Source organism: Cariama cristata, unplaced genomic scaffold (assembly GCF_000690535.1).
Source record: "Cariama cristata isolate BGI_N322 unplaced genomic scaffold, ASM69053v1 scaffold17527, whole genome shotgun sequence".
Classification (NCBI taxonomy): Eukaryota; Metazoa; Chordata; class Aves; order Cariamiformes; family Cariamidae; genus Cariama; species Cariama cristata.
This window is the reverse complement of record NW_009625089.1, coordinates 173-15,465: the sequence shown is the minus strand read 5'-3', so window position 1 is coordinate 15,465 and position 15,293 is coordinate 173. Positions and strand designations below refer to the sequence as shown.

The 15,293-nt window shown below is 38.0% G+C and overlaps 1 protein-coding gene across 1 annotated transcript; it reads left to right on the top strand.

The window, feature by feature from the left end:
• Positions 1-2,133: 2,133 nt before the first annotated feature.
• On the top strand, positions 2,134-14,614 carry PCGF3 (polycomb group ring finger 3; the record flags this gene model as incomplete). The annotated part of the gene is made up of 6 exons (XM_009703478.1): positions 2,134-2,247; positions 8,247-8,343; positions 11,547-11,602; positions 12,578-12,688; positions 13,139-13,227; positions 14,472-14,614. Coding segments are annotated over exons 1-6 (605 nt in total), but the record flags the coding sequence as incomplete, so codon positions are not given.
• Between the last annotated feature and the right edge of the window lie 679 nt (positions 14,615-15,293).

The window sequence follows — 15,293 nt, the reverse complement described above, 5'->3', positions numbered from 1 at the left end:
CCCCCCCTTTTCCCTTTATTGTTTTGAAAAACAAGAGAGGCATTCCAATTTCCTTCTTTCTCTTGAGGCGAGAGGACACGGGTCTCACTTGCACAAGAAGATGCAGGCTAAAGCGGAGCGTGGCACTGACAGCGTGCCTACAGACCGTAACAGTTGCACTGCTGACTGGAGACCAAGCTGTGTGGCAGCTACCACGTCTGGGCCTCTGCACATGCAGAGAAGAGATCATTCTCTTGTTCTGGCAGCTGCAAGGCAGTTTCCTCCTGTAGTTTTTGTCTTGTTTTGAAACTGAGCTGTCTGATGCCCTGGAAAAACCTGTTCCCATTCTGCTGCTTCTTTCAATGGTGCCCAGTTTCTGTTCTTTAAACGTCTAATGAGAAGGTTTTTGTGTCGTTCTTGAAAAGTGTATAGAAGTTTCATAAGGTTGATCTGACAGGCTTGCTCTGCATAATGTAGAAGATATGTATTTTTCCTTGCCAAAAAGTGTATGATTTTGTTTCCCTTTCAGTCAGTGAAGTGTGTATTATCTTTGCTGCCCTCTTTTTGTGGCACAGTGGGTTTTATTTCCATTTTGTAGTATTTTTACCTTCTTCATCGTATGTTTCATTCATTGTTTACATAATATTATACCCCATCTGAAGTGTTTTTTGTTTGTTGCAGGTTTTTTTTCTAGTGGCGGTGCTTTTCTCTACTGTAATGGGGAAAATTTGTTAGGCTTTTTCTAGAAAATACATAATTTCTTTGCTTTTCACTGATTTTTCTGTCATTTACTTCTTAGCCATGGGAACTGGAAGTGTTCGTAGTCTTTTTTTGTATAGGACAATGCAGGTTTTAATGAGTGGGTGTTGGATGTGCTTTTCCATAAGTTATAATGGAATATAAAGGACTTTTTCAGTGCTGGTGTAGTTCAGATTAGTGTAAAAGTTTGCCTTTTGATAGTTCTTTTTGCTCCGTACCACTTCATTACACACAGAAAAAGAATATGACAAATTAAATTAAAGATCAGACAGCCTTGTTAACGATATTTCTATGTGAAATTTGGGGAACATGTCACCATTCAAATTCTGAAAATATATTCCAAACTAAGCTAGATGAAAACTAGTATTTGTGAGCCAAGGGCAGTAAAGTCACTTTAATGGAAAACAGTAATTTGGTGACTTCTGCAGTGCGGGAGCCAGATGTAATAGCTTGTAAGCCAGTTTAGCCTGCTCTGCTAATTAACTCAAATGCTGTGAATTTATGATAACAGTACAATTTTCTTCTAAATATATTTCAAAAAATAAAATATAGCTGTTTTTAAAAGATAACAGTTTGTTAAGGGATGGGCTTTTTGTGGTGTTTTCTCCACAAGCAATTGGGGTTGCTGCAAAAAAAGTTAAATGAGCTGTTTCATTTTTACTTTCTGATTTTTGTTTCTTTTAATGGTCGTTATGCCATCCCTTGCTCTGAAGAGAGAAAAACTTCCAAGTTGAAGTTTCTTAGTACAACAAACTGCAGCTCTGCCAATGAGACTACTTCACTTTGTAATGTGTTCTTTAATTAACTTGAGTTTAAATAAAATGGGATTTCAGAAAGTTTACTTTTCAGCTGCATTATTGAGACACAGCTTCAAAATTGTGCTTTAACCATACTATCACAAGGCATACACTTAAAAAGTATGGTTACGTCTACTATGCCAAATCAGACCTAGTTATTTTGACTTTTCAATTAGCAAAATGTTTTCAATTCTCAAATTGCTTTGAGGATTTTTTTTCTCCAAATTTTTGTGAATTTTTCCCCATTACTGGTCTGAATGTGATGATTAAGATCATTTAAGGTTTCACCTTAAATCCAAGTCCCTTGGTTGGTAAAGGAACTTATTAATAGCATGCTGGAAAGACCATTTTCTATGCTATTAAAATTTTGACTTGCAAAATAGTGTGGGTTTTATATTGTTTCACTTCTGTGAAGTCCTTTAAAAGTTAGTGCTATCATTGTGCATGTTTTATGTGCACACGCCTATACAGTATATGAGAGCTTAAAGCTGTATAAACATGTCTTTGGGGTTAATTCTAGTTAATAGTAAATTCCCAAATGACTTTTATCTGATCACTACAGCTGTGTTACTTTATGATATGTCTTTTCTGCAGACACCAAAGATGCTAACAAGAAAGATTAAGCTTTGGGACATTAATGCCCATATAACCTGTCGTCTGTGCAATGGATACCTGATTGATGCTACTACTGTAACAGAATGCTTACATACTTGTAAGTAGAAGTATAATTAAGTTAAAGAAATTGGTTTTGTTTTTTTTTTTTTAACTCGATGTGCAACATGTTTTAGTGGTTTTTAGTTGAAATTAAAAAAAGTTATTGTGCATCAGCCAAAATAATGCATACTTCACTAGACACTGCTTTTTTTAACAGATGATTCACTTTTTTAGCAAAACAAATGAAGACAGCATTAAAGCTGTACTGCACGAACTTGAAGCCATATACAACTGATGTTAACGTATGCATTAAAGAATGCAGTCTGTCTTCCTGCTTAAAGGAATGTGGAATGCCTAGTTCTCTCTTCTGTGATAGCTGACATTAGCATATGTTCTCCACCTGGAACCTTCCAAATGTCTCTTGCTCTCCTGTTCCTGTGCAGAAAGCAGTGATAGTTTATCAATAAAGCATAAGTGTATTTCTTGTACCCTAGAAATAAGCTTTTGTTCCAAAATGTTGTGATGTGGTACTTGTTTGTCATTGTGTTACTTTGTGAATTTCTAGTTTCACCTCAATGAAGTATATCCTAGTACCTTGCAAAGCCTTAGGCTTCAAGAAAATTGAAGGTGTAGGTCTGTCCCAGCATCTTTGTTGTTGACGTTGTGGGATATAGGAGTGCTAGGGTTTGCAGTATTCTGATGGAAACTTTGGATGTTAGCACAGTTCCAACTAAAGATCCAGAAAGATTCCTTCTGAGCAGAAGCGTCCTTATAGTCTTAAGTGGTAACTCCAAAACTATTCTCTGTCTTGAATCTGTTCTGATCCTCAGTTTCCTTTGCCAAGGTAGGTATCAGCTGAGGAATTAACCTTCAGTCCAGAAGGCCTGCCGTAGAGACTTTAAATATCCTCTGTAGCAGCCACATTGATGGCTTTACATGACAGGGTTTTACCAAAATTATATTTTCTAGCTGTGCCTTCAGAATCCTTGTAATTTACCAATGCATCCTTGTAAACCAGGAGCTTCCATTTCTCCAGTTTTATCTGTTCAGAGCTTAGAATATAATTTGTTTTGTTTATATGCACCTTCCTTAATCTATTAAATAGTAGTTGCCATGCACCTTCAAACTTCCCATGTTTTAAAATGCTTCTGTCACAGTAGTTTCCTCTTATTCTGATAAAGCTAGTATGTTGTTTGAATAGCTTAATGACTCATAGTCCTAAACTTTCTTGGAAGGGAATTATTTTGTGGTAGTGGCTTCACGTCCACAAAATGAGTGTTTCAGTGGACTTACTCTTCACCTAAAATGTCTTACAAAGGGGAAATACAATGCTCATGATTAGTCAAGAAATAATGTTTTCCATTGTGTTTAATTTAGAACTTCTGTTCATCAGCTTTAATGAGTTTGTTGTTCTTGTCACACTTCTGTGTCATTTCAGTTATTCTCATGTCCCTTCTGCATGTTTCATGTTTTAATTTCCACAGTGATCCTTTTGGAGTGTAGAGATATTTAAGCTAGACTTCTACTTAGATTTGCCGCAAATTCTTTACTGCTGCTATTAACAAGATTATATGCAAAATCATTATTATAACAAGTTAATATGGCTGACATAGAGCTATAGGGTCATTTTTCATTGTTCTTTAAAAAAAAAAAAAAGGCAAAAAAACCCCCACAAAAACCCATCAGCTGACATCTACACAATTCCTTGCATTTGTTTATGGAGGAAATGTTTAGATTAATCCGCAGTGCTACAGTGCTTGCTTCAAAAGCCAGGCAATGCTCCTTGTCAGCTTTTGCTCCCCCCTCACCCCCCTTGTGGACTGTCCCTCTCTTATTTTGGCTGTTTATGTTTTCAGAATTCTACTTCAGTGTGTGTGCTGTAGAATTACAGTTTTCTGAGAAGAGACACACAGCCCTGTCTTTTTTAAAAAACTTTATACATGTTGGCATCATTTGTATTGTGTATGTTAACGCTAATAATACATGTTCTGGGGAAAGCATCCTTGCAAAATCTATCATGAAAGTGCCCTGTCTGTTGAGATAGTGAATTCTCTGCTGAATTTTACCACCTTGAAATTTTGTTTCTGTTTCTACTCAGAACTGCACAGTTTTCTTATGTTTTTCATTTTTCTCTAACTTCCTGTCCTTCAGACATTCAGAGACTCTTCACTTCAGTAGTAAATGTAGTTCTTGAGTCCTTTGGTGAGAGTCATTTGGAGGACCATGGCCAGTCCTTTGGAGAGGCAGGACCAGCTTCCTTTGTAAGACACAATTCAAGGGAAAACAAGCTTTTTTTTTGCTGTCTTTTGTACTTCTTTCTCTATCTTTAGTTTGTTCATGACAGGCAGGCCTATAAGTCAGTAGATAAAAACTTCATAAATAGTAACTACATGTTAAGTCTTTTCAAGTTTACGTATGTTTCTTGATTAGAATTCTAGGTTAGCAGATATATACACGTCTTGTTAAAATTTTACATTTGTAATTTGAGTTTCATTAGTATTTACATGTGAAAGTTGTCCTTGTATGTTATGAAAGGGAGAGCGTCATATGTTATGAAAGGTGTTGTTTTGTGGGTTCATGAGGATCGTGAAAGACCAACTGTATTTCTTAAACTAGATATAGAAATGAAAAAAGTCAAGACGAATGAAACAAAAAAAAAAGTAAGTGAGGATTAACCTTGCCTGTTCCTTTTCAAATGAAAGTTCTTTGCTCTGTTTAAGTGTACTGTAAAAGTAACCAGAAAATATACAGCTCAGTTCAGGTCTACAATCACTGCCCAAGTATCTGGGTGAACAGAGTTTGGAGACTTTGGAAATCCCAGGTAGTGGAAAAACCCTAGTAATACTATTGTTTTAGACCCTAGAATGATTCTCATATTGGCTGTCCCATAATCCTAGGACCAGTTTCAGAGGAGTTTATTAATCACAACTTGACCCCATAAAAAAAGAACTGATCTAGAAGACTGCAGCACCCTCCGTAAGCTATCTAGTTGCATTTATTTCGGTGCTGTGCATAGACTAATAAACGTGCCACAACGTGTGCTGACTTGTGATGAGTTCAGTGTACGAGGAGTTAGTGTATACCTAGTCCAAACTGGAAGATATACTGAAATGGAATGTTGTTTTAGAAGGTATCATAGAATGGTTTAGGTTGGAAGGAACCTTTAAAGGTGACCTAGTCCAACCCTTCTGCAGGGACATCTTCAATTAGATCAGGTTGGTCAGAGCCCTGTGCAACCTGAACTGGAATGTTTTCAGGGATATGGCATCTACCACCTCTCTGGGCAACCTATTCCGGTGTTTCACCACCTGCATCGTAAGAAATTACCTCCTTATATCTAGATGGAATCTCTCTTCTTTTAGTTTAAAACCATTACCCCTTGTCCTATCGTAACAGGCCCTACTAAAAAGTCTGTCCCCATCTTTCTCATAAGCCCTCTTTAAATATTGAAAGGCCACCATAAGGTGCCCCCAGAGCCTTCTCTTCTCCAGGCTGAACAACCCTAACTCTCTAAGCATGTCCTCATAGGAGAGGTGCTCCAGCCCTCGGATCATTTTTGTGGCCCTCCTCTGGACCTTCTCCAACAGGTCCATGTCTTTCTTGTACCGAGGACTCCAGAGTTAGATGCAGTACTCCAGGTGGGGTCTCATGAGAGTGGAGTAGAGGAGCAGAATCACCTCCCTCAACCTGCTGGCCATGCTTTTTGTGAAGCCCAGATTACGGCTTATTTTCTGGGCTGTGAGCACACATTGCTGGCTCATGTCCAGCTTCTCATCCACCAGTACCCTCAAGTCCTTCTCCTCAGGGCTGCTCTTAATCCCTTTATCCCCCAGCCTGTATGAGTACCGAGGGTTGCCCCAAACCATGTGCAGGACCTTGCACTTGGCCTTGTTGAACCTCATGAGGTTCACATGGGCCTGCTTCTCAAGCTTGTCCAGGTCTCTCTGAAAGGCAGCTTGTCCCTCGGGCATGTCAGCCGCACCACTCAGCTTGGTGTCACCTGCAGACTTGCTAAGGCTGCACTCGATCCCACTGTCTATGTGATTGATGAAGGTATTAAACTGTACTGGTCCCAACATGGACCCCTGAGGGACACCAGTCATCACTGGTCTCCATCTGGACATTGAACTGTTGACCACTACTCTCTGTCTGCGACCATCCAGCTAATTCTTTATCCACCAAATAGTCCACCCATCAAATCCATACCTCTCCAATTTAGAGAGAAGGATTTTGTGGGGGAACCTGTCAAAGGCCTTACAGAAGTCCAGATAGATGACATCCATAGCTCTTCCCTTGTCCACTGATGCAGTCACTCCATTATAGAAGGCCTCTAGGTTGGTGAGGCAAGACTTGCCCTTGGTGAATCCATACCAGCTGTTTTGAACGACCTTCCTGTCCTCTGTGTGCCTTAGCAATAGCTTCTAGGAGATTCTGTGATCTTCCCAGGCACAGAGGTGAGGCTGACAGGTCAGTAGTTCCCAGGGTCCTCCTTTCTACCCTTCTAAAAAATGGATGTGATGTTTCCCTTCTTCCAGTCACAGAGGACTTCACCTGATTGCCATGACTATTGTGGAGAGTCGCTTGGCAACTACATCATACAATTCCCTCAGGACTCTGGGATACATCTCATCAGGTCCCATAGACTTAGGTATGTTCAGGTTCCTCAGGTGGTCATGAACCTGATCTTCTCTTACATTGGGAAGGACTTTGCTCCCCGAGTCCCTGCCTGCAGTCCATCCACTCACAAGGTGTGAGAAGAGAGATTGCCAGTGAAGAGGCAAAAAAATTGTTGAGTAGCTCAGTCTTCTCCTCGTCTCTTGTTACTCGTTTGCCAGTTGTGTTTGTCAGGGAGGTACACATTCTTTGACCTTCCTTTTCTGGCTGATGTAGTTATAGATGCCCTTCTTACTATTCTTTGCATCCCTTCCCAAGTTCAGCTCCAGGTGTGCCTTGACCTTTCTGACCTTATCCGTACACAACTGGGCAACGTCTCTATACTCTCCCTAGGATACCTGTCCGTGCTTCCGCTGTCAAGTTCTGCTTTCATTAACTTGGTAAGAACGGTGTTTGGTTTCACTTTTGCAAATGGATCTACTGCTGCGATGCTTCAGTGGAACAGACTGCTATGCAAGATCTGTGTGTAGTGTGCAAAGCTATGAGGCTTGGTGTAACCTCTACCAGCAACAGTACTGTTCATCCTAAGTGTGTACAGGCGATGCAGAATGCATACTTAACTATGCTTCATTTGCTGCTGCACAATTTTTTTGGTATTAAGAGGTGTTTGTTGTAACTTCAAGTGATTCAGGATATGTAGTAGTGTATATTATGAGTACTGTGTCTGGAGGTGAGAGGAAGCGTAAATAGTTTACTTTGAATGAGGTACAAATGCTGGTGTGTATGCATATGGAAACAGTTCCAAAAGCATGCAGCTTTGTAATGAATGACTGCTTTAGCAGCTTTTACCAGGATATTTTACAAGTATTGAACGGCTGTGCCCATATAATTTTTTTTCTGGTGGAAGTTTACCTGTAGCATGCTCTGTGGAAGTTAGAATTAAAATAGCACCCACATATCCACTTTTTGAAAGTTTTCTGCTCTTTTAAAAAGTATCCAACTTTGTAATAATTTTTTTATGTTGGGTTCATTGACACCGTACAGTTCACTTCTGTATGTGGCCATGCTTAAAGCAAATAGGCTTAGTATCTTAATAGCTTACAGTTCCTGTAATACCATCTGTGCAAGCAATATGATGTTGACCTGCTAGAAATTGCTGTTCTGGTAAATTCCAGAGTGGGATTGTGCGTTGTATGCTTTATTAAGAAGGCTCTGGCTAGGTACAGGTGCCTTAATTATAGTGCATCACTTCCCTGTATCAAGAGCATTAACGAAAGGTAATGGAAACTGTATTCCGCATGATTAGACATAGTGCTTACATGATGTAAAAAATGAACTTTGTGTAACTTTCAGTAAGGTGCATTTCTGTGACTGTATAAAACCAATTTTTTTTCATTATGCTTCTTTTATTTCTTTTTTGATTATGAATGTCCTTGTTATCAGTCTGTAGAAGCTGCCTAGTGAAATATTTGGAGGAAAACAACACCTGTCCAACCTGTAGAATTGTTATACATCAGAGCCACCCATTACAGTATATTGGGTAAGTATGAAAGCAGAAGCACAACTAGCTTCACTGTACACTGTTTCAGCCTCTTTAATACAGCACAGCGTCTTCCTAAATTTTCTAACTTGCTTATGAGCATGTTAAACATTTAAAAAGAAGTTTGAAGGTGATTGAAGAGATACAGGATCAAACTTTGCTATGAATTTGCAACTCCCTTGACATCTATTAGCTTCGTCCAGACTTAAAAGAAAGCAAAGTATGCACTATACTGTTTAATTTCTGTGTGAGTTTTAATGGGATTTAGTCATCCCTCATTTTATATGCTTGGGTCATAAAAGTTACATAAATGAAACATTTGTAGAAACTATACTTTTACAAAATCCTCAAAATAATTAGTCTCAATTGAACAGTGCTTTTCAATGTCTGACAGAGTAATGAGAGAAATAATTGTCAGCTTCATTGTTCAGTTTATCTTTCAAAGGTCTGTTTAGTTCATAGGAAGAGAGAAGAATATGGCAGCAAAAGTATTAGACCAGTGGCTTTAATCTCTGGAATGGGACAATCTTGCCCTTTGTTGTATTTTGATCCCTACACAGAGCACTCTCACTTTCTGACCTAACACGAATGTGCTATTGTTCATCAGTTTCCTCTTTTTTACTAATTCTTTTATTTTATTTTCACAAAAGACATTCCCTTTCTTTTCCTTCAGTGCTGTCCTTTCATTTTACCAAACTGTAGTAACTTTTGCTGGTGAAAATCCATTGTGACAGTGTTTGCATTAGCTGTTGCATATCAAGTAGTCTTTTGCCTACCTTTTTATAAAGACTTTGCTTTTGTTTGAGGCTGTTTTCAACGTGCCTTTCTCAGTTCTGTAACAACTTCTGAAGCAATGAGTCCGATTTCTCTTCACTTCTACAGAAGACTGTCGATGTTCTATACACACATACATTGCTCAAGCTGATACCGATTCAGGAGCCTGAAACTAGTTATGCCATCTCTGCATTTGAAGAATAATAGTGTACACGGATAATGTGTTATGTGATACAATGTTAATACCCTGTATGAGTTTGTGCTTTGAAGGGACAAGTGGATGCCAATAGGCAAGAACAAATAAATGATGCTTAAGACAGTATGTTTGTCTTCTGTAAAGCTACATGAGTACTACATTAGTACCTTGGTTCAGAAGCTTGTTTTCTGTGCCAGAAGGGGCCGGGAAACAGCATCAAATTGAGAACAGCTAAAAGGAATTTGCTATTTGGTTTTGGGCACTGAATACACTTCAAAGGTATTTTGCCTGAACTAGTTATAAAATACTGCCCCTTCAAGACTGAAACAGCCTTTGCCCAGCTACTTTTGGATATATATGTATATATATATTTTTTTTTTAAAATAAAGAATTGGCTGTCAGGAGTTTCACAATACATCTTAAAATGTAGATTTGCATCCTATTCATCTTGCTCTGTCTGCAAAACAGGTAAACCAAATGTGTCTCCTATTTCACATTTCTGAATGCTGTTAAATTCTCTCCTCCGATCTAATAGTAATGGCTGATTTACTGGTTTACGTTGAAATATTTTTTGGAGATGTTGATGTTCCTGCAATCCATATGTGACACTTGAAAATCCCATCCTGAGCAAATGGGATTGCTACTGGTTGAAATGACATGAATTTAGAATTAATGATATTTTGATTATTCTTGTAGTGCTACTTAAAAGATTCTAATGGTCAATTGTACAATCTCTTGATTTGCCACCATTTCTGTACTTGTTCACTGGTCTCCACTGCTGTGAAGTGCTCATGTCAGGTGATGAGAAGCCTGAGACTACTCTTGTAAGCTTTTTCTCCTATTTAAGTCAGATTCAGGATTTTTTTATTGCAAGCTCTATTGAGGTAATGACTTTGCAACAGCCAAGACAGACAATTGAAATGTTTCTGATTTTATCAGTTGGAATTTAGAGTAATATTTCTTTTCTTTCAGACAGTGATTTATTTTAAACTAAACCAGAATTTTGTCTAGGCCAGCTGGGAATTAAAATTTAGAATCTTAAATGGTCCTGCTGCTCCAGTACCAGTGGGATGATTACCTTTCTTTTATTTGAGCCACACTACCTGTACAGGCTTCTGAGCTACATAATGTTGCTCGCAGTCAGAATGTTGGCTTTTATTGTTGTGGTCTTTTTTTGTGAACTGTTTTCTTGTGTTTTTGAAGAAGCCTAATAAAGATAACTAAGTAACAGAAACAGACTATCCTTGATTGTTTTGCAATAAAAATGAGTTTACCTCAAAATTGTCAAAGAATTTTGAGATTATTAATGTGTCCTGGTTTTGGCTGGGATACAGTTAATTTTCTGCTTAGTAGCTAATACAGTGTGTTTTGCATTTAGTGTGAGAATAATGTTGATAACACACTGATGTTTTAGTTGTTGCTGAGTAGTGCTTACTGAAAGTTAAGGATTTTCCAGTTTCCTATGCTCTGCCAGCAAGCAGGTGTACAAGAAGCTGGGAGGGAGCACAGCCAGGACAGCGGACCCAAAGCGGTGGGGGACCACAGCCGGGACGGCGGACCCAAACTAGCCAAGGGGATGTTCCATACCATAGAATATCACGTCATACTCAGTATATTGACTGGGGGCAGTTGGCCAAGAGGGGCCAATCACTGCTCAAGGATCCCTGCTTGGCCATTGGTCAGCAGGTGGTGAGCAATTGCATTTTGCATCACTTGTCTTTTCTTGGGTTTTATTCTTTTGTTTGTTATAGTCCTTTTCATTACTATTATTATTATTTATTGTTGTTGTTAGTATTGTATTTTATTTTACTTTAGCTATTAAATTGTTCTTACCTCAACCCACGAGTTTTAACTTTTTTTTCGATTCTCCTTCCCCATCCCACTGGGAGCCGGGGAAGAGTGATTGAGCGACTGCGTGATGCTTAGTTGCTGGCTGGGGTTAAACCACGACGTGGTGACATTCTTGGCTTCATGCAGGAGGCTGTGTTCCACGGGGCATCATCCTCCACATGTCCAAGACTATTCTTCCTCAAATTTCCATTGGGTTTCTGTCTTAGCTTGTTTCATCTTACTGTCCTCTCTTGTTTGATATACATACTGATTTGAGAATTGAAATTCTTCTTAGGTGAATTTAGAGATTTTTACATCGATTTAGTATGGGAACTTTTTAAAGATAAATGTTTTGACTCAAGATGGCTGACTTAAACTTTTGATTTTGCTTTTTTTTTGCTAGTCATGACAGAACAATGCAAGATATTGTTTACAAACTTGTGCCAGGCCTCCAAGAAGGTAGGTTGTGGTATGACCCTTTTTAGAGGTCATTTTGCACATACTTCTTTAATACTTCAGAAAAAGAAAGTTTCAGATGATGAAAATGGGAGGGGGGAACTGAAGAAAAATACAATGGAAAACTATGTTCCTTCATTTATGTCATTTATAGTGATTAGTTTAATTTCATACCTGTACTAGCAGCAATTTGGGGTGGCGGTGGTGGGAGGAAAGATGGGATATTTCTTCAAGGAGTATTACGTAAAGCAGAATAGTAGTTCAGCTTTTGATTGTTGGCACAGTGCAACTCTGATTTGTTCTTGTTAAACTCTGTACTTAAACCTGTTGTGCCAGCTTTCTAGAGTTCTGAGAGATAGAATGTAATGCAGAACAGCTTTTAGTTTCAGTGAAGTTTCTGCTACTGTGTGAACCCTTCCTTAGCAGGTAACTTTCATTTGTGTTTTCATAATCCTCTTTGAGACTGCATCTGTTCAACTAAAGAAGTACTTTATAGTAACTGCTTAGTAATTTTTTGTCTTAACATAAGTTGCAATTTTCATTTAAATAGAGTATTTAAAACCATTTAAGCTGCAAAACCAGAACATTCTCAAACATCAGTAAGATTAAATAGATTATTTAAAAAATATTTCTAGCATATTGAAAAATCAGATCTATAAATAAAAATTTAAAAACTATGGTTTGACTGAAATATTGTGGGAGGGATTCAAAATAAGATATAGTGTTTTAAATACTATCTCATTCTAGTAGGAATGCTATAATAGCAGCTATACGGATGATTTTGTAGTACTCTAACTCTGAAAAGTAAGATGAGGCATGACTTGATACCGTAGCAGAAATAGAAGAGTAGTAAATACTGACAGTAACCACTACTTGTTGGCAAGCCTGTTTCACTTAAGAGGGAAGGGATTTGGAATAACTTCTTAAATATTGCATTAGAACTTTATTACAGGGATTAATATTTACAATTTTAAACAGCGGAAATGAAAAAGCAAAGGGAGTTTTATCACAAACTGGGCATGGAAGTTCCAGGGGACGTCAAAGGGGAGACCTGTTCTACAAAACAGCACCTAGATTCCCATCGAAATGGTAAATGGTCCTTTATTTATTCTGTCTTGGGCGGGTAACAGCTAGTAAATTGATGAACAAACCTGTTGGAGGTATGTGCGTGGTTGGTTTATTACGATCACAGTTGTTTTATAACACTGTACAATACAGTGAGTGTAGGATTGTTGCTTTGTCCCTTATTTGTGCACGGAATCTTTCTTTTTAGCTGATCATAGCGTATTACTCTTGGCAAAGGAGATCTTACGTGAAATTACCCAGCTTCTGGGCTGCTAGCAGTTGAACTGTAGGTTGTGCTCCGTGTGTATTCCTGTCTTTCATGTGTGGGGCTGTTGTCAGCTAGCGTTGCCTAAGCACAATTTGGGAAAAGCAAAGTTTATTTTGTATTGCAGTCCTGAACTCTGTCATTTTAATCATATTAGCATTACAAGCTGGTGCTGAGTGTTAACCCATATGTGTGGTTTCTTATCTAAGGTGAAACTAAAACAGATGAAAATTCAAACAAAGAAACTTCAGAGGAAAAACAGGAAGAAGATAATGACTACCACCGAAGTGACGAACAGGTGAGCTCCTACGGCATGTTTTAGTTTTATCTTGTATTTCAGCTTTAGTGCTTTGGTAAGCTAACAGAGAAGAAAAATAACTGTTTCAAGTTACTTTTTCTGTCCTCTGGCACAAACAAGATGCAGTGTTGCACAGTGCTTTTGTATAAGCATGAGTTTAGTCTTTGTGTTTTGTCAGGAATGGAGAATATGTTAAAGACATTTGTGTTAAGATTTGATAGTTCTGACTCTTTGTTTATGAGTTTCCAAAGTATGCATTTGCTTTCTAAACAAATTCAGGTTATCTGACCTCCCTTCTGAAGGAGTGTATCCCAGTGTTATTGTGATACATCGAGCTGAATGCCTATCAATAATTATGAATAAAACCTTTTACATTTTTACAACTTATTATTTATTTTGTTTTGAACCTCTAATACTAAAACAGTGTTAGCTCTGTGCCTTAAAAATAATAGAAAGCCAGGAAGTTCACCATGAAGTTTTAAACACAAAGCTTGTTTGACAGTGAAATCTCCTTTTAGGATAAATAAGCCATCCCTTTTATGTTTTCCTGTTATGTGTGTCCAGAGTAAATTAAACTTGGATTAATTTTATTTTCAATTATAATGTAAGGGAACTTTCAAAGGGATTGTACCTGATACTAGATCCTCTTAGTGCATAAAGTAAATCATCACAAAGAGCTTAGTCTAAGTAATGAATAGTTGGATGAGCGAAGCAGTGAGAATTGAAGCATAGAAATTAGAGAGACCTTTTGGGGGATAATCTTTAGAATTTTAAAAATTTGTTATGTCATTTGTATCCATTCTTTTTAAAATTTACATTCTCTTTTAAACAATGTGTCAAAATTCTGTTTTACACTGGATTTAGCAGTTGCATTAAAAGCAAGAAGTTAGATTAGAAGCAATCATTAAAAATTGGCAAAGGTGTTCTTACTGTTTATCTTGCTCTAGCTTTTGACATAAATTCCTCTTGAGCTGTTGACAGCCTGTGAGTTTGGACTGGAGCAGCCTTGTTCCAACATCAGAAATTCTTTCTTGGACTTTTTTGTTTAGATCCATTTTGGTTGCAGAAGTGTTTATCACTAAACTGACAAGATGTTTTAATAGGACTACAGGCATTTCAGTTTAAGGAATACTGGCACTCTACTTTTTCACTTTGTTGTACTAATAAAAACTACATATGGAATACATAATGAGGACTGCAGCAAATTGTTCCAGCCAACCCTGACTGTTTGCCTTTACCTAAAGGTAAGCATCTGCTTGGAATGCAATAGCAGCAAATTGCGTGGATTGAAACGAAAATGGATTCGTTGCTCAGCACAAGCAACAGTCTTGCATCTAAAGAAGTTCATTGCCAAAAAACTTAACCTTTCTTCTTTTAATGAGGTAATATTTTAATTTTTTAAAATGATTTTGCAGATATAAAAACCATACGAAAAGTGTGGGACTGTTCCTTTGCAAATGAATGTGTTTCAGTCTGATTTTGTTTTCAGAAAACAGAAGCGTACACCATTTCTTGATTATATGTTACATAGTCATTTTCTTGCCCTTTTTTGGGCATACACAGGACTTGCCACTTAGTTTGCAGTGCAGCTTTTCATGTCCATATATAAACAGTTGACTTAAAAGGCTTTGTTATGTGCTTCCACATGTGTTGAAATGGACTCTGGCAAGGTGCTTTGTTTGACAACTTGTAGTCAGGTATGCCCCACCCTTTCAGAGATTTCATACTCCGTGCAGGGGACAGGCAGTAACAAACACTTTTAACAGTACTGAAGCCCAGCTTAAGAGAAAGCACCACAAATACTTTGTTCCTTTCTATGCTCTCAGTGAAGCTCAACCTGAAGTTGCTACCTCCCACAACCAGAATGTTATCAGATACCTACTTTTCCCTTCCTTTGCAGGGAATACTTGGAATGATGGGAAGAATTTGTGATGAAAGATACAGAAGAAAGGCAATTCTTTACACTTCTAGTTCAGATTCAAAACTAACAGTGGTGAACATACGAATGCAGCCTCTGTTTATGACTTTGCTGGGTCTCGGTCATAGTCTCTAGACATCTCAATTGA